Genomic DNA, 21,986 nt, shown 5'->3' on the forward strand with positions numbered 1-21,986 from the left:
AATATGCAAATTGTTGAGTGATTTCGTCTTATTTATATCCCAAGTACATAGATTAGTTATCAAACATCTGATTTAAACACTCGAAACTCAAAAAATTGCTACTTACGATTCGTGGCAAAATCACTCACGGTTTTAGCATGTCGAGTGTCTCGCCGGCGCTTAATCTTAATCAGGTGTCTTAGCGGAGTTTTTGAACACCGATTGTATCTATCAGTATCAAATTTTAATAGATCCGACTGTATCTATCGGTATCAAATTTAATTAGATGGTTTAATAATGGTTAATGATATGGTTTAGTAACTTCAAAAACAATGTGTTTAAGACAGTGGCATTCAATCGTAATTAATTTAGGAAAAGTCTGGGTCAAGTACAAAATGTACTTCAGTTTTTAATAGATTAAGATTTATTTTTAAAATTTGTGTTTGAAGAAACGGGACGGGATGAGGTAGCCCGTCGGCAAAGAATTTTGGGGTCCAATTGTCATGTTCACGGGTTCGAAATCAGGCGGTGGCGAACTGCCTTTTCCATGTCACCGTTAGAAGTACTGGGTTTCGGCCCAGATTAAATACCCTCCCGGGTAAAGTAGACCGCTGCCTGTTGCCTGACCGGGTCCAGAGAATGAACCGCGAAGCGGGAAACCCTAAATTATCAAAAAAAAAAAACTGGTTTTAAATCAAGAACCGAGCTTATATTATTGTCTGATCTTTCTTCTTCTACTTTGTGCAGGTCCTAAGGAGTATGCTGAGTTGTGGAATTGCCTTGCTCAATGGCGTGTAAGTGAACAACACTTGACGTTTAAAAAGACTCTTGTAGCTCATTTCTATGCGTCAAGATGTTGTGATACTGTTATTGTGGGTTTTGTAGGCCATGTTTGACAGGTACGATAGAGATAGGAGTGGAAAGATGAATGCTTTAGAGCTCAGAGACGCTTTCTATCATCTCGGTTACATGCTTCCAACCTCTGTTCTCCAGCTTATTATCTTATCTCAGTTTGACGATGCCACTGGCAACACTGTCGATCTCTGTTTTGACAGATTCCTCGAGTAAGTTTCTACCTCTATGTCTTCATCGGTTCTGTGGTTCTTGATTGGGATTATTAACTATCATTGTCTGCTGGATTTGCAGATGTGGGATGATTGTGAAGGTAGGAACTATGCTCTTTTAAAGCTACATAAGTATTTTCATTAGTCTAGCCGCTTGTAATCATTTGATACATTTTTCTTTTTATAAATTTCATCAGAGTTTGACTGAGAAGTTCAAAGAGAAGGACCCCGGTTACACAGGCTACGCAACGCTCTCTTACGATACTTTCATGTCGATGGTCATTCCGTTCATCGCCTCATATGACTAATGGTCTTATCTTTCTTATCTCAGCTTCAAGTTGTACATTTGATAATGGGGGTTTGTGGTTACTGAATAGGAGAGTGAAATCAAACTAGTGATTAGGTTTTAGTTGTGGAAGAGAATAAATGAAAGTTGTAATGATTATAAATAAGAAACAAAAGTGGTTTGTGTTGTAAACCGGCTGGTTTGGAATGCCCATATCCGAGATTGACATGGTTTGGTTAGACCAGCCTTAAACCAAATCATACTTATCTAGTTTACTCGGTTTTGTGTTTATCTATTTCTCATGTTTATCTTATGATTTATTTAATTATGTTTTGGGATAATGATCACTTTGTAATCGACTAATGATGTGGATATGTCCAAATCATTTAGTTCCGATCTATCCTTATCTTATGTAAACCGACCAGAGCTCATTATATAAGAGCTCTAGGGTTTCTCAATAATACTCACGATTTTACCTAGCCTCTCTCTCTCTAAAGCCACACGGCAACACCATCTTTCCAGCAGCTTAAAATCGACCAAACCTCAACAAGAACACTCAAGTTAAAACACGTTATCAGCACGACTGATCTACGAGCTACAAGACAACCTCATCGACATCAAACCAAACCCTAAGCCGCCAACTTCTTTCTCTTGTTCCTTTGATATCGATTGCAGTTTGATCTCAAAACTAACATACTTGAGTCTCTTTGTTTGATTGATTTATTTAAGGATTCAAAAAAGGAAATCCAAGGAGCACATCGATCAAGTTAAAAGGTAAGTAACCAAACTCTAAAACTTCTTTTATTTGTTTGTTGTTACTCGGTTTATTTTTGAGAACTAGAAACCGATTGCTAGACTGGAACTTGAGGTTTACGATTTGAATTAGAAACCGCCTTTGCTCTTGCTTGTTAAAATCGAATCATTGGGTTGCTAGTACTATGGTATTGAATCTGTTAAATGAACAAACCCTAAAACCTTATGAGATTAAAATTTACATAAAAACCCTAAACCTTTTCCTAGTCCAAATAGGATTATGACATAAGTCCATATCCGATTGATAAACCTAATCCATGCTTGACTAGGAAATTTATAAATTCCTTATCCGATTGGTAAAAGCTTTAAACCGAAACCAGTTTGTAAAACCCTAAGCCAAATCGATGTGAAACTAAAAGAATAAATTCTTAAACCCCTTATAAACTTGAAATCTCTTGCATGGCTTTGCATGGTTCGGTTTGTGTGGTACATGTACCTCTTATAGATGATGAGCTTGTATATATTACAAGAGTTGTCCACACAAACCGCATGGGTCGATGATGCTTTCCATGGGAATGACTAGACCTTTGCACTCGTCCATATCATACATATTTTTGCAAATTTTATAAACCGGTTTCTATGATAATTGATTGCTTGAAATTAAACATAGAACTTCATGATCTAGGGAAATTGAACTCTCTGATTTTATATGGACGAGGCATGATATATTTATTTTTATAAGATCTTATAAGACCTAAAACAAAACTTGAAATTTTATTTCAGATGCCAAACATTGCAAACTTGGATTTTGAACCCCTAAGTGTAAAGGGTGATAACTACTTGCAGTGGGCTTTAGACATTGAAATCTCTCTCGGAGCCAAAGGCTTAGAGGATTGTATTGTTGAAGGAAATGAATCAAGTAAGAAAGACAATGCTAAAGCCCTCATGATGATTCGCCATCACATTGAGGAGAGCTTGAAAGCTCAATATCTCACAGTGAACAATCCATACGAGTTATGGAAAGAGTTAAAATCGAGATATGATCACCAAAAGACTGTGATTCTTCCGGAAGCCATTTATGAATGGACTCATCTCAGGATTCAAGACTTTAAGTCTGTGAATGAATATAACTCAGCCTTGTTTAGGATAGTCTCAAAGATGAGACTATGTGGCGAGAAAATAAATGATAAGCAACTATTGGAAAAGACTTATCAAACAATGTCAACAAGCAATTTGTTGCTCCAGCAACAATATAGGTGATATTGCTCAAATTACCCAGTAGAGCTTACTCTCTCAAATAAGAGGTACAGCTGTAGTACTTAGGGATCGAATCACGAGGAGCTAGAGAACCGATTAAATAAAATTAGACTGTGGTGGACGCTGGTTGGTTTCTAAAATGCGGGAAAACAGTGAAGCTCTGCTGCTTTGCAGTGAAGTTGAAGTGGGATAGATTCAATTGGAAGGTTAAAGTGCTCCCAACAATATCATGTAAACACTGTGGAAGCTCCCACTCCTGTGGGTCTTGGTCACTGGCAGCCTTGAGTCGGAAAAGAATACAAAAAAAATATCAGTTGTCATTTCTCAAAGTAAGCAACTTAGCTTCACCTGCCTCAGATATGGCCGTAAAGTAAATCATGTAGGCAAGACACTATACCAAGCTTGCTGAGGAATTCCAGAATCAGACTCCAATAGACTTTTATAATATTTTAAAAGAGTGCATCTTTAGAAAAAGGAAAAAAGTTTCTTAGCTACACGACGTTTACACTAATATGGTGGAAACTATCCGATGTATTAGAATGTGTCAATAACTACACGAAGTTTATGTTAATACATGACACATGTACGAAGTTTATGTTAATATGGTGCCAACATCACAGTCGGGTTAAATTGATCTAAATTTAAGTTAATGGGGTCAATGCGTAATTTATGAAACTTAATAAATTTAATGATTTTTTTCAAAAAATGATTTATTAAGATTAATAAACCTAATTGATTTTATTAATGAACTTAATAAACTTAATAATTTATTGAATTTAATAAATTAATTAAAATTAAAATTTACTAATTTTATAAATTTAATAAATTTGTTAAGCTTATTAAAATTATCACACTTATTAAACTTAAAGTTAATGAAACCAATAAATTTATATATTTTAATAAGTTATTAAGTTTATTAAGTTAAGTTTTAAAATTTTATTAAGTTCAATAAATCATCAAATTTATTATGTTTCTAAATTTATTAATTTTAATAAATTTATGAATTTTAATTAATTTATTAAGTTTAATAATTTTATTAATTGTAAATAATTAAATTTATTAAGATTATTAATTTGATTAAGTTTTATAAATTATTAATTTTATTATTTTTTAAAAAAATTATTATGTTTATTAAATTTAATAAATTATTAATGTTATTAATTTATTTAAGTTTAATAGTTTTATTAATATGTTTAATAAGTTTAATCATTTTAATAATTAAATTTATATATTTAATTTTCATAAATTATAAAGTTTATTAATTTTATTAATAGGTGCAATAAGTTTAATAATTTTAGCAAGATTTATAAATTTATTAAATTTGTTAAGTTTAGTAAATTATTAATTTTAATTAATTTATTAAATTTAATAAATCATTAAGTTTAGGAATTTCTTAAGTTTATTAAGTTCATTAATAAAATCAATTAGGTTTATTAATCTTAATAAATCAGTTTTTTTGAAAAAATCATTAAATTTATTAAACTTAATAAATTACTGATTGACCTCATTAACTTAAATTTAGATCAATTTAACCTGACTGTGATGTTAGCACCATATTAACATAAACTTCGTACATGTGGCATGTATTAACATAAACTTCGTGTAGTTATTGACATATTCTAATACATCAGATGGTTTCCAACATATTAGTGTAAACGTTGTGTAGCCAGGAAACTTTTTTCCTTAGAAAAAAAAGAGAGCATCAACTAATAAAAATTAACAAAACTTGCTTTCTTACAGCCATTATGCATCTCAGCAAGTGATATAGATCTTACCATTCCCAATACGGATAAACTCTGCAAGATCATGGAATTGTATGTGAATATCACCACAGATAGTTGCTGGGAACCATCAGATTATGATTGAAAGATATAGGCGATGGAATATGAAAAGGACAAACCTTTTCATCAGGCAGGAACATGTGAATCCCCATGAGTTCCCTTCCTTTCTTAACGTTTCTAGACTCTGAGAAAAAAAAAGAGGCATCAACACTATAAGGACGAAACAATGATGAATCTGGTGAAACAATGAGATATGGAGAATTAGGGATTTGCAAAGTAGAGGAGAAGATGAATAATTAAATTCGAGTAGTGGAAAAGTTAGACGGAATGATTTAAGGCTGGAACTTAATAGATTTTCTCAATAGTAGTTAAGAAAGCTTTACATATCGTTCGGGTTTCTTCAACGGAACAGATACAGGACGCACACAAGAAACAAAACGCGTGAAATACACAGACACACAGAAAGCCGACACGTGTCATCGTTTGCCCCTCTCACCAAGATGTCGTGGATAGCCTAAGAAGACAGATTTCCTAACTTTATTGTATTAGATATATTGATTACTCCACTTTTATTTATTCTCAATTACTCTAATATCTACCAATCACACCCATTATCCCTGGTCCGGTCCTCTTTGTACGTTTTCTTACACGTAGTAATCCAAAATGGATTGACCTGAAAAAAGTTAATGACTTATGAGCATGCCCTCAATCTTACCGTCTATTAATTGAATAAATCCTCACCGTCCAATCGAAAAATAATAAATTATTTCGAACATGCGAACACTTTAAAAAATCAATGGAAATCGGAGAATTGAAAAAGAAGTATTAGATTCGGGTTAATTATGGGCTTCCAACTTAAAACCAATTGGCGATTAGTGGATTGACCCTAACCCTTTATATATTACTTAATTATCAGATGGGGATCATCACGCATATGCGTGGACAACATTTCCACAAGATCGAATACATAAGATTCGCAACTTAAAACCAAAAGTGGATTGAAAAACTACCGAACTTTATTCATAAACAAGAATTTATCAGAATCAGTCGTAAACATTTGAAACAAACGCAATAACCAAAAAAAAAAAAAGTTTCTGAAACCAAGAATCTTGATCGTATCATCATCAATGGCGTACGCACCGTCAGCACCGGAGCTTCCAGAATCGTTCGGGCAGCAGCAGCTTGACGAAGAAGCTAGATACACTTACGCGTATCATCCATACAGCTCCTCGGGTCAACCAACGAACCAACTCGGATCTTCCGGAATGTTTTCACCGGAAACGCATCCGGACATCGCGAGGAGCTTCGAGTCGGCTGGCGGAAACCGGAGCGGATTCCTCCATGAATCGGAGCTCCGGCATGCGTTGTCCTTTTCTGGCTACGAAGGAATCAGTAACAGAACGATTAGGTTCCTCTTGTTCATCTACAAGAGCCCTCAAGAATCTCTGCTACGACTTGGTAATTTTTTAATATTTACTAGATTTTGACCCGCACGCCCGTGTATATTTTTCACAAATATTTTTGTTATTTGTTTTCCATATCACTATTTAGGGTTGGTCAAAAAACCTGAATCCCGAAATGATCCCGATCCAAAAAGTAGTACTAAATCCAAACCAAAATTGATTAATTATCTTAATCATTCAAAATTTTAGTATTTAAAAAACTGAAACGTAATCCAATCCGAACCAAAATATTTCAGATATTCGAATGTATCCGAAATAGATTTATATACTTATATATATTAATCATTTAATATTTTATCTATATTAAAACATCCATAATATATATGATATTTTTAAATTAGTTTAAATACTTGAAAATATATATAAATAGGTAACAGTAAATATCTAAAATAGTTAAAATATACTTAAAACATCAAAAATACTTAAAATAATTATTGATTTTCTATCCAAAAATATAAACCAAACCAATTTATATGATAGTTTTAAGTACTCTGAAATATGTTATTTAAATTTATATGTAATATATTATTTTTATAGATTTTGAGAAATCTAAATTATTTTATGAAAATTTAAAATTTTAAAAATAATTTAAATTACCTTTTGATCCGCGCACCCGTGCGGATAGAAATTTATTTACATGTTCATCTTTTATTTGTTTCTCATTTCAAGTTTTATGTATATTAAATGTTTCAACATAATATTAATTGTATATTATTATATTTACAAAACATATTTTAAAATATAAATTGTGATCATATTATTTTGTGTTTTTAATTGGCGTTTGTATCATATATTTATCACAATCTATTAGTTATATTGAAATGTTTGGTATATACTATATAATAATATGCAACACTTTACTGATTTTACAGTGACAAAATCTATATTACTCTACTGAATTAAATATTTTTACAGAATTTAAGAAGGTTTCTATTAACAATGTATAATATAGATTCTTAAATGATTTTATAAACTGTAGAACAAATCACCAACAAAAAACAATTGAGATTACAATTATAATCTGTGCTGTTGATAAATATTTTAATGATGAAGACTTTTTATTTATCTAAAAAAAAAGCAAAAATCCAGACCACCAGTGTAATGTATAATGGTAAGAGATGATGGTTTTACTCTGCAGTTTTTTGGTTCGACCTGTCTGTAAAATACTTTGGTTTTTTTTTTACTTTTCATTTATTGAATGGCATAATGGTAATTTATTGATCATCTTCCCCAATCTTTCTTTAGGGTTTGCGACTGTGCAAACCATTTTCATAGCGGCCACCAACTGTAAATATGCAAATTGTTGAGTGATTTCGTCTTATTTATATCCCAAGTACATAGATTAGTTATCAAACATCTGATTTAAACACTCGAAACTCAAAAAATTGCTACTTACGATTCGTGGCAAAATCACCACGGTTTAGCCATGTCGAGTGTCTCGCCGGCGCTTAATCTTAATCAGGTGTCTTAGCGGAGTTTTTGAACACCGATTGTATCTATCAGTATCAAATTTTAATAGATCCGACTGTATCTATCGGTATCAAATTTAATTAGATGGTTTAATAATGGTTTAATGATATGGTTTAGTAACTTCAAAAACAATGTGTTTAAGACAGTGGCATTCAATCGTAATTATTTAGGAAAAGTCTGGGTCAAGTACAAAATGTACTTCAGTTTTAATAGATTAGATTTATTTTTAAAATTTGTTTTGGAAGAAACGGGACGGGATGAGGTAGCCCGTCGGCAAAGAATTTTGGGGTCCAATTGTCATGTTCACGGGTTCGAAATCAGGCGGTGGCGAACTGCCTTTTCCATGTCACCGTTAGAAGTACTGGGTTTCGGCCCAGATTAAATACCCTCCCGGGTAAAGTAGACCGCTGCCTGTTGCCTGACCGGGTCCAGAGAATGAACCGCGAAGCGGGAAACCCTAAATTATCAAAAAAAAAAAACTGGTTTTAAATCAAGAACCGAGCTTATATTATTGTCTGATCTTTCTTCTTCTACTTTGTGCAGGTCCTAAGGAGTATGCTGAGTTGTGGAATTGCCTTGCTCAATGGCGTGTAAGTGAACAACACTTGACGTTTAAAAAGACTCTTGTAGCTCATTTCTATGCGTCAAGATGTTGTGATACTGTTATTGTGGGTTTTGTAGGCCATGTTTGACAGGTACGATAGAGATAGGAGTGGAAAGATGAATGCTTTAGAGCTCAGAGACGCTTTCTATCATCTCGGTTACATGCTTCCAACCTCTGTTCTCCAGCTTATTATCTTATCTCAGTTTGACGATGCCACTGGCAACACTGTCGATCTCTGTTTTGACAGATTCCTCGAGTAAGTTTCTACCTCTATGTCTTCATCGGTTCTGTGGTTCTTGATTGGGATTATTAACTATCATTGTCTGCTGGATTTGCAGATGTGGGATGATTGTGAAGGTAGGAACTATGCTCTTTTAAAGCTACATAAGTATTTTCATTAGTCTAGCCGCTTGTAATCATTTGATACATTTTTCTTTTTATAAATTTCATCAGAGTTTGACTGAGAAGTTCAAAGAGAAGGACCCCGGTTACACAGGCTACGCAACGCTCTCTTACGATACTTTCATGTCGATGGTCATTCCGTTCATCGCCTCATATGACTAATGGTCTTATCTTTCTTATCTCAGCTTCAAGTTGTACATTTGATAATGGGGGTTTGTGGTTACTGAATAGGAGAGTGAAATCAAACTAGTGATTAGGTTTTAGTTGTGGAAGAGAATAAATGAAAGTTGTAATGATTATAAATAAGAAACAAAAGTGGTTTGTGTTGTAAACCGGCTGGTTTGGAATGCCCATATCCGAGATTGACATGGTTTGGTTAGACCAGCCTTAAACCAAATCATACTTATCTAGTTTACTCGGTTTTGTGTTTATCTATTTCTCATGTTTATCTTATGATTTATTTAATTATGTTTTGGGATAATGATCACTTTGTAATCGACTAATGATGTGGATATGTCCAAATCATTTAGTTCCGATCTATCCTTATCTTATGTAAACCGACCAGAGCTCATTATATAAGAGCTCTAGGGTTTCTCAATAATACTCACGATTTTACCTAGCCTCTCTCTCTCTAAAGCCACACGGCAACACCATCTTTCCAGCAGCTTAAAATCGACCAAACCTCAACAAGAACACTCAAGTTAAAACACGTTATCAGCACGACTGATCTACGAGCTACAAGACAACCTCATCGACATCAAACCAAACCCTAAGCCGCCAACTTCTTTCTCTTGTTCCTTTGATATCGATTGCAGTTTGATCTCAAAACTAACATACTTGAGTCTCTTTGTTTGATTGATTTATTTAAGGATTCAAAAAAGGAAATCCAAGGAGCACATCGATCAAGTTAAAAGGTAAGTAACCAAACTCTAAAACTTCTTTTATTTGTTTGTTGTTACTCGGTTTATTTTTGAGAACTAGAAACCGATTGCTAGACTGGAACTTGAGGTTTACGATTTGAATTAGAAACCGCCTTTGCTCTTGCTTGTTAAAATCGAATCATTGGGTTGCTAGTACTATGGTATTGAATCTGTTAAATGAACAAACCCTAAAACCTTATGAGATTAAAATTTACATAAAAACCCTAAACCTTTTCCTAGTCCAAATAGGATTATGACATAAGTCCATATCCGATTGATAAACCTAATCCATGCTTGACTAGGAAATTTATAAATTCCTTATCCGATTGGTAAAAGCTTTAAACCGAAACCAGTTTGTAAAACCCTAAGCCAAATCGATGTGAAACTAAAAGAATAAATTCTTAAACCCCTTATAAACTTGAAATCTCTTGCATGGCTTTGCATGGTTCGGTTTGTGTGGTACATGTACCTCTTATAGATGATGAGCTTGTATATATTACAAGAGTTGTCCACACAAACCGCATGGGTCGATGATGCTTTCCATGGGAATGACTAGACCTTTGCACTCGTCCATATCATACATATTTTTGCAAATTTTATAAACCGGTTTCTATGATAATTGATTGCTTGAAATTAAACATAGAACTTCATGATCTAGGGAAATTGAACTCTCTGATTTTATATGGACGAGGCATGATATATTTATTTTTATAAGATCTTATAAGACCTAAAACAAAACTTGAAATTTTATTTCAGATGCCAAACATTGCAAACTTGGATTTTGAACCCCTAAGTGTAAAGGGTGATAACTACTTGCAGTGGGCTTTAGACATTGAAATCTCTCTCGGAGCCAAAGGCTTAGAGGATTGTATTGTTGAAGGAAATGAATCAAGTAAGAAAGACAATGCTAAAGCCCTCATGATGATTCGCCATCACATTGAGGAGAGCTTGAAAGCTCAATATCTCACAGTGAACAATCCATACGAGTTATGGAAAGAGTTAAAATCGAGATATGATCACCAAAAGACTGTGATTCTTCCGGAAGCCATTTATGAATGGACTCATCTCAGGATTCAAGACTTTAAGTCTGTGAATGAATATAACTCAGCCTTATTTAGGATAGTCTCAAAGATGAGACTATGTGGCGAGAAAATAAATGATAAGCAACTATTGGAAAAGACTTATCAAACAATGTCAACAAGCAATTTGTTGCTCCAGCAACAATATAGGTGATAGTGCTCAAATTACCCAGTAGAGCTTACTCTCTCAAATAAGAGGTACAGCTGTAGTACTTAGGGATCGAATCACGAGGAGTTAGGGAACCGATTAAATAAAATATACTAATCAATCCTAGGCAAGGTTGGTTTATCTGATAGAAATAAAAGTAACAAATCCTAAAATGAGCAAGGCAGTTGCTCTAACTAACAATATGAAGGGGTGTTTAAATGGGATAAAGAGTGCTAGACATAGGGTTTCTATTCAGGAATGGAGATTATAATCTCTATAAATGCTTTAACAAGTTGCTTGCATGATACTATAGATCTCAGCCGCTTAACATATGTGAATGAATCACTAGTTAAAATATCTAGATCTCTGGCCACACCTTTCGCATGATGACACAGAAAAAGAGTCGGTCGATATCCTTTTGAGATATCGAGCGATACACCTTTCGCGGCGCCGATCGATTCACCAGTAGGGCTATCGATCGACGGCTTCTAGATCTGCCTAGGCGCGGACCGAATATGACCGCGAGGTCTCAAGGAGGATTATCGTTCTTCTCAACGGGAAACAGGCATCGCTCAAATGGATAATTCAAGATAATCTAAGATCCTAGTGATCTATGTTCTAGTTAGCTACTCTAAAACAAGCATAGGGTACAATCCATTTGATGAGTATCACAACTTAGCAATTATAGTTTGGGGCTAATCCCACAAACCTATTTAAACCCTAGATCTAACAAGTAGACTACTCAGACATAGCTAAACAATTCATAACAATAGATAGATGAAAAAATTGCATAGATAGAATAAAGTAGAAATACAAAAGGAGATGAGAAATCTCTCCAATCTCTCTCAAACAAATAAAACTCTAGTCTCTCTCTCACACTCTCTGCTTTGGTTGTGAAAAGCTTCAAGCTTCAAAGGGTTTCAAAACTTTCCGTCAAAAATACTTTGCAGGAGTATTTAAGCATTTCCATTAGGTTAAAAACTCGTCAGGGGCAATCTCGTAATTTGGTGAAGTCTTGGTGAAGTAGTCGGCTAAACCATTTCGTCCTCGATATCGATCGACAACACTGAATGTGTATCGATCGATTATAATCTTCTAGTACTCGGATCTTCTCAGCTACATCGATCGACAACTCAGGATGAGTATCGATCGATTATAATCGCAATGTTGACTTCCGACTTAGTCTTGAATGGTCAACTCGGGTGTATCATCTCTTGTACTCCAAAATGCTCCAAAAACATCACTTTCTCACAAAATGCTCCTGAACCTGAAAACATACCTAACAGGCTAGAAAACAGATTAAATATATAGTAAAACACTAGTATACCATGGTTAAAAACGGGTAAAATCCATGGTATATCAACTCCCCCAGACTTACTCCTTTGCTTGTCCTCAAGCAAAAACAGTAGTCTTTGGAAAAGGTTTGGAAATAGCAGGAACTCAAAGATTCAATATATTGAAGTCATCACTCTATGGGTTTGCAATTCATGTCTAAACATCCTAATCACAGAAGTTCATCATGCCTTATCCTAGCTTAGCAACCAAACTCATCTAGTCAACAACTTAGCAATTCTCATCTGACATTCCCCTCTACTAACCTCATTTCTTAACATAAAATAAAGTGCAGGCTTTACCTTGGGAGTATCGATCAAAGAACACATGGATTCAACTCAAACAAGTATCTGAACACACAGGTAGTCTTCTCTGATCCCTTTCTCCCCTCTTCTCTCTTCACTGAATCTCTTATTAGTTTCAATTTCAACAGGTTTCGATGCCACATAGGTCATCTAGTCCATCTCATTGACATTTGCATTGTAACTCATACATTTTTGACAAAGTGTAGCGAATAATGGGGTCGCAGGAATCACTCCTACCCCTCGTTTCCACAATGTGTGATCATCCTTGAGATTTAGAATACTGGGGTCGCAGGAGACACTCCTATCCCTCTGCTTCTCAAGAAATCATTTCAATCTTTTATAACATAAACTTAGATCTCGAGATGCCGAAGAGAGAGAAGGAAGGGAACCAGAAACACACAGACTTTTTACCTTCCAGACTTGTAAGAGGATTCCGATCCAGTGATATCCAAGCCCCAAGACAAGCAAATAAGTCAGTATTAGTGTTGGAGGTCAGCTTTGGTTCCTTCAAACAATCTTAGCTAGTGAATATAGATAGCAAGTTGATCCACTTTAGCATCTTTAGTACTATCTGCAATCAGTAATCTAGAATGGTGCTAAAGAGTGGTCAGACAATCAAATATAAATCCATATCAATGTTCCTATTTAATACTTATGCGAAAAATAATTTTGAAAAACATTTTAATAAAAACCAAAATAAAAACACATATTAGTAAACTCCCCCCAGACTTAAATTACACTGTCCCAGTGTAACATCCGGTGGTGAGGTAAATAAAATAAAACATAATTAATAAATATAACAAGTTAGAATGAATAAACCTGATCGACAAGATGTCGATCGATTCGTAGTGGTATACGTCGATCGTTAGTAATGGTCGTGTGGTGTCGAGCGATATGAATGGTGAATGTCGGTCGATGGAATTATCATTCTACTTGGATCTAATAAAAACTGCAAAATAAATTCGAAAAAGAAAAATAAAAGCAAAAAGAAATATAAAATAAAAATAAAGAAAAAGAAAACCTAATAGTGGGTTGCCTCCCACTCAGCGCTTGGTTATAGTCATTTAGCTTGACTGTGGTAGGTGAGTGACTCATGGGGTGCAAAAACTGCTGATTACCGGACAGCAATCATCAATCTTGTGTCTCCTACTATTGAACCATGTGGCGACGAAGCTTCTTGTGGCATCATCCGCTTGTAGTTGCTTCTTATCTATCTGGAGGACTGTATCTTGAAGTTTCCTCACAGAATTCTCGATGTATTCGATTTTGTCAACTTTCCTGTCGATGGTCTGGTAGGTATGTACGGACAATAATTTCAGCTCACTCTGTAATGCATCGATCCTGTCCATAATTAACTGATCTCGGTCTGCTAAAGACTCGGTGTCGATCGATGCTACGAGATGCGCGTCGGTCATTTCGCTGATGGGTCTGTCGGTCGACTCAGCTTCCATTGTGTCGATCGACTGTGAACACTGTCCTTGGTACTGCAAAGCACGTATATTGCCCTTCATGTGGCGAGTAGTTCTGCAGAGGCTGTCAACCCGTTCGTTAACAGTGTAGTCAATGGTCTCACAGGTTCCGTTGAGTCGCCTTTCCATAGCATCCATAGCCTCGTACAACTCATCTTTAAGCTCATCAACTTCTGCTGTAGTGCATGCTTTCTTCGCTGGTGGTGATTCGCTGTCGATCGATGTTGGTTCAGGCCTGTCGATCGATGGAAAGTAGCAAACTTAGCTTGGTCGTTCTGGCGAATTGTGTCCAACTCTTTCTGTAGAAGATCGATCTTCTTGCTTAACCATTCGACATTGTTGTTGAGAGGGCTGTAGACGTCTCCAATCCGTGTATTGATGTAAGCAACCTCCCATTCATCTTTCTTAGGTGATGAACATTCTGGTCGGTCCATGGATGTAGTCTTGCCGATGTCGATCGATGGTACAGGTACTCTGTCGGTCGATACTGGTGGCGTAGCCTCTTTCTCAAGCATGATCAATATGTTTCCAAGCTCCACTCTTATCTCAGCCATATCATTTTGGAAGTCCTTGTAACTAACATCCAAAGGCTGGAAAGTGTCTTCCACCAATGTGTGCATGTTTGCCTCAAGGTGCGCCTGAGCTCTCCATACATCAGTCACCATATCATCCACCTCCTCTCTACTGTAGGGCACTGGTGGTGGTGTGTATGCAGGGTAAGGGCGTGTGTGTATTGGAAGTTGGAAGCAACCTTTGTGAAAAAGGGATGCTCTATCCAAAAGTCTCTTTACTTGCTCCTTGGTAACATGAATGATCTCTCCATCAAATCCTCTAGCATAACCAAACTTATCTCTGTAGACATCATATTCATCCTTAGCTTCCCACTCGAATCTCCTGGATCCATCAGTACTGAAGGCACGTCGTCCAAACTCCAATCGTCTGTCGGGCGATCAGACTCTTGGTCTGTCGATCGATCCGGGATATCCGCCGTCGATCGACGGTGTTGAAACGATGTCGATCGATTGTGAAGGTCGAGGTTGACCGAAGTGTTGAGGAACTGTATCCTCCCTTGTGTTGGTGTTGTGGTTGTCCTGGACGTGATGTAGGATGTCTGGATGGCTACGTTGCTTTGTGAACAGGTTTTATGGTCCATTGGCAACTTGGAGGATGTCTGCTATGTCCTCTCTGGTTATGTGCAGAACTCTTTCATCCATAGCTCTTGCATAGCCATCTGTGTCCCTGATATCATAAGGTTCATGAGATCTCGGTTGAGCTCTGTTGAAGGTGTCGATCGATGGGTGTGTGGTGGTGGCGATCGATGGTGCACGTCTAGCTGCACGGTTGGATCGATTGAACATGTTGTTGCAGTCTTCCATTGATGAATTTCTGAATGCTGGAAGCTGCTGGGTAGAAGGTGAAAAGTTTTGAATTTTCGTGGCTCGAGTTGTCAACCTTTTATACCCATGTGTTGCCCTAATCGGTGAAATTCCGATTTTGTCCTTTAAGTCGTCCGGGTTAATATCGATCGATATTATACTGGCAATGTCGATCGATGGACGATGTCGTTTTGCTGGATGAAATAAATAATCGATCGATGGTGGGCGTTTGTTGTCGATCGATTGTTGTGCAAATATGTCATTCTCCAAGTAAATTTCCAAGCTCTCTCTTCCCAATAGTCTTCATCATATTCTTCACTGTGGTCTCCACTGTGGGAAGAGGTGGCTATGTTTACTGCAAAACTCTCATGAAATCTGCTATCTGCCCAACTCCTTACTCAGTAATCATCTTCCTTTCGGTTGGGTGGGATGGCGAAATTCGGGTAGCAATGATCTGGTAGATCGAGTTTATCATCTGGTGGATCTCTGTCGATCGAAGATCCATTGTTGTTGTCGATCTCCTCTGACTTGAATGTGTCGATCAATGACGTCAAAGTACTGTCGATCGATCCAGAGTACTCTGTCTCGTACTCGACTTCACAATGACAAACTGTGATGATACCAGTATCATCTTCCTTTACCACTAATTTGGCTGGTGGTTTGTCAAGCTTGACAGGGTCGTAGTGGATATCTGGATCAATCATAGTCAAGCACATCCTGTTGGTGTTCATGTCACATATGGCTCCTACTGTAGCCATAAATGCTCTTCCAAGTAAGAGGGAAGAGTTCCAATTTAGCTTGATGTCTAGGACATGAAAATCCACAGGGACGATAGCATCACCAATGTGTACCTCTAGGTCTTTAATGAAGCCTCCAGAGTTTCTCTGAGAGTAATCCACGAAAGTAAAAATATGTGGTGAAGGCTCTACTTGCAGGCCCAGATGGTCTGCCATGACCTTTGGTAAGATGCCGACTGATGAACCAGTGTCACATAGTGCATGAGGAAATTCAATACCTTGTACCACACAGGGTATTGCAAACTTCCCAGGATCACTCTTCTTTAGCAAAGTAATTTTTTTCCTCATCTCTTCTCTGACATTGTCAAACCTTCTCCTAATGTCAGTTTTAGTCTCCCTTGTTTCTCTGAAGAACATCCACAATCTCTTTGTGAAATAAACCTCCTCAAAAGGTTTCTCTGGTGGGATTCTGATAACTCTCTTAGTGAAACCATCAATCTCCTTTTCATTAGCTTCCCTCTTAAGGTTCTTAGGAATCTTCTCCTTCCGACTCCTTAACCTTCTTCCTTCAGTTTCCTCTGATGCAGGTGTAGTGTCTGAAAGGTTACTAGTTATTTCGGTAGGGTAGCTTGTGGTTTCGGTGTGGGTCTGAGTGCATTGATTCGGTTGCTGTCTATCGATGGTAGTTGCACTCGGTATGTGAGAGGTGCGTGTCGATCGATAGGTGGAGAATATGGTCGATCGATACGGTTCTCTTCGTTGTGTCGATCGATGAGTGGATCGTCTCGTCGGTCGATATCTTCGTAGGTGTGGGTGGGTGGGTATGGATGAGAAGCCGTGAATTCAGCATGTGTCAATATCCTAACCGCGTTGCAGTCTGCAAGCATATCCGGAAAAGACATCGTCGATGTCGATCGATGTGGACTAGTTGGTGTCGATCGACACCATTGTGATCCACCGAGACTTAGCGAACTTTCTACTTCAAAGTCTCTTTCTTGTAGCTTCTCCTGTTTCACCACTTGCCAGAAATCATCATCTATGATAGCATTGACGTGGTGTTTTCTATTTCCTTCCCCTACTTCCTTAGAAGTTCCAATCTTCCTGATAGAATCTTCAGTCTGGACAATCTGTGTCTCAAGTTTCTTAACTTGAGTGCAGATGGTGTCTATCCTCGTGGTCAGATTGTTGAAGACATAATCAATCTTCCCATTGAAGTCTACTGTAAGCTTCTGCTGACCTTCCAGAACTCTATCAATCATGGCATCAAACTTACTCTCCTGGGTGGGTGGCGGTGGGTTTTGGTAAGCTGAGTTGCCGTAGTTACTTGTGTTGGTGAAGGGTTTCTGATACTGTGAACTCTGGTTGTAGTTACTCTTTTGACCACTGCCAAAAAAGTTTCTGTTTCCACTCTGGTTTCCATATCTCTGAAATCCAGTACCTCCAATGTAGTTCACATCTTCATCTGTATCATCCTGTCTAGCCTCTCCTTCTTCAGCTGAGCAGACTGGTTGCCCCAGAAATGCATGTAAAGCATCTATATTGGCTCTGACTTCATTCATCTGGTCTTCCCCGATGGCTGCAACCGATTTCTTCTTGTCAGAGTCAGTGTTTTTGGTGCTGCTGCTGTTGGCTAGATTCTCAATAAGTCTCACAGCCTCTATTGGATTCCTAGTGTTGAAGTTCCCCTCACTAGCAGTATCAAGAGCCATCTGATACCTTAAGGTGATACCTCTATAGAAAGTGCTTAACAGCTGCACTTCATTGAATCCATGGTGTGGACAGTCTCGCTGGAAGAACTTGAATCTGATCCACGCGTCTTTAAAAGTCTCACTAGGCTTTTGCGCGAAAGTGGCGATTTTGCTTCTTAAGTCTTCAGCGCGTGCCTCATCAAAGAAATTACGCAGGAAGGCGTTTTTGATGTCGGCCCAGGATGTCAGTGATCCTGTAGGTAGCTGCTTGAGCCAGTGCGAAGCTTCTTCAATCAGTGAGTATTTGAAGAGCTTGTAGAGTGGGTAGTCCTCGGGGACTCCATCCATACAAATAGCAGCGATAAGATCCTCGAACCTCTCCAGATGGTCCATAGGATGCTCGTGCGATTGCCCAGAATAAGGTATCTGAGACACGAGAGAGTAGTACTGAGGCTTGAGCTCGAAGTTCGGCTTCGGCTTCTGAATCTCTAGAAGTCGAATAGCTGATCTGTTGGTGTAGTACTCGTCTGGACGGTTATAGTCTGCCAACGATCGTGTTTGAGCTTCTCCTGTAGCTTTAGCTTCAGGTTCAGGGATTATGTTTCCCTGTGCATCTAGCTTCTGACCTGTTGCATTACGCAGATGACCATCTTGGTCATACAGGTTTTCATTCTCGCCCTGCGTGAGAATGACAATCGCGACCATGCTTCGCGAGTAGTGTCGATCGATATACGGTTGGAAGTATCGAACGATGCGGATCGGCGAACGGTATCGGTCGACGGTTGTGTCTGAGTGTCGGTCGACTGTTGAACGTGAGTATCAGTCGACGGTAATACGGTTCTGTCGATCGATGCGGAGCGTAGGTCTTTGCGGATTGAGCGTTCCAAGTGTGCAGGATCCTCTGAGAATAATAGTTGATTTCCCTTGTTGCTTCTGGTACTGCTGGGCATGTACCTGAAAAGACAAGAAAATTTTAAATAAGAAAGGGGGTGAAAGAAAAACCTAAGATTAATAAGATTAAATCTAATGGCGATCAAAGCTCCCCGGCAACGGCGCCAAATTTGATAGTGCTCAAATTACCCAGTAGAGCTTACTCTCTCAAATAAGAGGTACAGCTGTAGTACTTAGGGATCGAATCACGAGGAGCTAGGGAACCGATTAAATAAAATCTACTAATCAATCCTAGGCAAGGTTGGTTTATGATAGAAATAAAAGTAACAAATCCTAAAATGAGCAAGGCAGTTGCTCTAACTAACAATATGAAGGGGTGTTTAAATGGGATAAAGAGTGCTAGACATAGGGTTTCTATTCAGTAATGGAGATTATAATCTCTATAAATGCTTTAACAAGTTCCTTGCATGATACTATAGATCTCAGCCGCTTAACATATGTGAATGAATTACTGGTTAAAATATCTAGATCTCTGGCCACACCTTCGCATGATGACACAGAAAAAGAGTCGGTCGATATCCTTTTGAGATATCGAGCGATACACCTTTCGCAGCGCCGATCGACGGCTTCTAGATCTGCCTAAGCGCGAACCGAATATGACCGCGAGGTCTCAAGGAGAACCGTCGTTCTTCTCAACGGGAAACAAGCATCGCTCAAATGATAATTCAAGATAATCTAAGATCCTAGTGATCTATGTTCTAGTTAGTTAATCTATAACAAGCATAGGGTACAATCCATTTGATGAGTATCACAACTTAGCAATTATAGTTTGGGCTAATCCCACAAACCTATTTAAACCCTAGATCTAACAAGTAGACTACTCAAACATAGCTAAACAATTCATAACAATAGATAGATGAAAGAATTGCATAGATAGAATAAAGTAGAAATAAAAAAAGGAGATGAGAAATCTCTCCAATCTCTCTCAAACAAATAAAACTCTAGTCTCTCTCTCACACTCTCTGCTTTGGTTGTGAAAAGCTTCAAGCTTCAAAGGTTTCAAAACTTTCCGTCAAAAATACTTTGCAGGAGTATTTAAGCATTTCCATTAGGTTAAAATCTCGTCAGGGGCAATCTCGTAATTGGTGAAGTCTTGGTGAAGTAGTCGGCTAAACCATTTCGTCCTCGATATCGATCGACAACACTGAATGTGTATCGATCGATTATAATCTTCTAGTACTCGGATCTTCTCAGCTACATCGATCGACAACTCAGGATGAGTATCGATCGATTATAATCGCAAGTGTTGACTTCCGACTTAGTCTTGAATGGTCAACTCGGGTGTATCATCTCTTGTACTCCAAAATGCTCCAAAAACATCACTTTCTCACAAAATGCTCCTGAACCTGAAAACATACCTAACAGGCTAGAAAACAGATTAAATATATAGTAAAACACTAGTATACCATGGTTAAAAACGGGTAAAATCCATGGTATATCAATAGGCAGAAAGGGTTCAAGACCTACAGTGCCCTCATAGCTTGTCTATTGCTTGCAGAACAGAATAATGAGTTGCTTATGAAGAATAATGACCTGAGACCACCCGGAACCAAACATGTTCCTGATGCACATCATGCCTCAAAAGAAACTAAGAACAACTCCGAAGCTAACCATGTCCAACATGACCAAAGGGGTCGTGGTTCCTCATTTGGAAGAGGTCGCGGCCGTGGAGGTCAGTGGCGAGGACGTGGACGTGGTGGCTATGGGAGAGGGCGTTACAACCCTTATGAGCGCCCAAACCAGTTCAGCAATGGGCGTGGTAGAGGCAGAGGTAGTGGGTCGACTTCTCGACAACAAAATTCAGGAAACTCAGTGTGTCATAGGTGCGGAGTATCTAACCATTGGGCAAAGAACTGCCAAACCCCTAAGCATCTGGTTGATCTCTATCAAGAGAGCATCAAAGGCAAGAACCTGGAGGCTCACATGGTGTACAAGGATGGCGAGGAAGACTTTGATCATGACAAGGATGATCTCATGGACTATGAGACTTCAGACATTCTGAAAAATGACCAAGTTGATTAAAAGATGCATCAAACGATTTGTGTTTGAATGTTTTGGTGTTTTAGGTTTTATTTTATTTTTTTTAAGAGCTTTTGCATTCTGTGTTTTATGATTTTATGATTGAACTTTGTTTTTATTTTTATTTTTAATAATAATATGAATAATTCAGATTATATTTTATTGTTTAGAATAAAAAGAAGTATGGATACACTTGTGGTCGACAGTGGATCAAGCCACACAATTCTAAAGGATAAGAAATTTTTTATTGATCTAACAATGAAAGATGCAAATGTAAACACAATAGCTGGTATATCATCATTGATAAAGGGGCACGGCCAAGCTTATATTCTGTTACCAAATGGAACACATCTAGAAATAGATGAAGCATTGTATTCTCCAGATTCTAATAAAAGCCTTTTGAGCTTTAAAGACATTCGAAAGAATGGTCTTCACATTGAGACTGTTGGAGAAGGAGCCAAAGAGTTCTTGAATATATATGAACTCGGCCAGGATCATAAAAGGGTCTTGGAAACTATACCAGCTATAGCTACTGGTCTTTACTATGCCAAGATCAGTGTAGCAGAAACTAATGCTATGATAAGCAAAGAGATAAAAGAAAACTTTAATCTGTGGCATGACCGGTTAGGGCATCCCGGGACATCTATGATGCGTAAACTCATTCAAAATTCTAATGGTCACAGCCTGAAGGGCAGGCGAGTTATCCCTAAGGTCCATACGTGTGTGCCTTGTGCACAAGGTAAACTCCAGATTCGACCATCAGCAATAAAAGTGACTAAGGAAACTATAGGTTTTCTGGAAAGAATACAAGGTGACATTTGTGGACAAATACACCCACATAGTGGGACAATTAGGTACTTCATGGTACTCATTGATGCGTCCACAAGATGGTCCCATGTATGT

The 21,986-nt window shown here is 37.6% G+C and overlaps 4 protein-coding genes and 1 non-coding gene across 5 annotated transcripts; all 5 read left to right on the forward strand.

The window, feature by feature from the left end:
- Window positions 1-656: 656 nt before the first annotated feature.
- On the forward strand, window positions 657-1,521 carry LOC130503257 (probable calcium-binding protein CML48; the record flags this gene model as incomplete). The annotated part of the gene is made up of 4 exons (XM_056997934.1): window positions 657-773; window positions 865-1,043; window positions 1,126-1,144; window positions 1,241-1,521. Coding segments are annotated over 4 exons (426 nt in total), but the record flags the coding sequence as incomplete, so codon positions are not given.
- A 1,344-nt stretch (window positions 1,522-2,865) lies between these two features.
- On the forward strand, window positions 2,866-3,342 carry LOC130503258 (uncharacterized). The gene has a single exon (XM_056997935.1). It carries the CDS (start codon window positions 2,866-2,868, stop codon window positions 3,340-3,342), a length of 477 nt encoding a protein of 158 aa, XP_056853915.1.
- A 2,818-nt stretch (window positions 3,343-6,160) lies between these two features.
- Window positions 6,161-9,391, forward strand: LOC108816610 (probable calcium-binding protein CML48). The gene is made up of 5 exons (XM_018589173.2): window positions 6,161-6,578; window positions 8,597-8,643; window positions 8,735-8,913; window positions 8,996-9,014; window positions 9,111-9,391. Exons 1-5 carry the CDS (start codon window positions 6,248-6,250, stop codon window positions 9,219-9,221), a joined length of 687 nt encoding a protein of 228 aa, XP_018444675.1. The 5' UTR covers window positions 6,161-6,247; the 3' UTR covers window positions 9,222-9,391.
- Window positions 9,392-10,735: 1,344 nt separating this feature from the next.
- Window positions 10,736-21,086, forward strand: LOC130503259 (uncharacterized). The gene is made up of 2 exons (XM_056997936.1): window positions 10,736-11,064; window positions 20,510-21,086. Exons 1-2 carry the CDS (start codon window positions 10,736-10,738, stop codon window positions 21,084-21,086), a joined length of 906 nt encoding a protein of 301 aa, XP_056853916.1.
- LOC130503260 (small nucleolar RNA R71) lies at window positions 18,190-18,297 on the forward strand. The gene has a single exon (XR_008940715.1). It is a non-coding gene; the product is annotated as a small nucleolar RNA R71 (small nucleolar RNA).
- Window positions 21,087-21,986: the final 900 nt, after the last annotated feature.

This window comes from Raphanus sativus, unplaced genomic scaffold (assembly GCF_000801105.2).
Source record: "Raphanus sativus cultivar WK10039 unplaced genomic scaffold, ASM80110v3 Scaffold0887, whole genome shotgun sequence".
Lineage (NCBI taxonomy): Eukaryota > Viridiplantae > Streptophyta > Magnoliopsida > Brassicales > Brassicaceae > Raphanus > Raphanus sativus.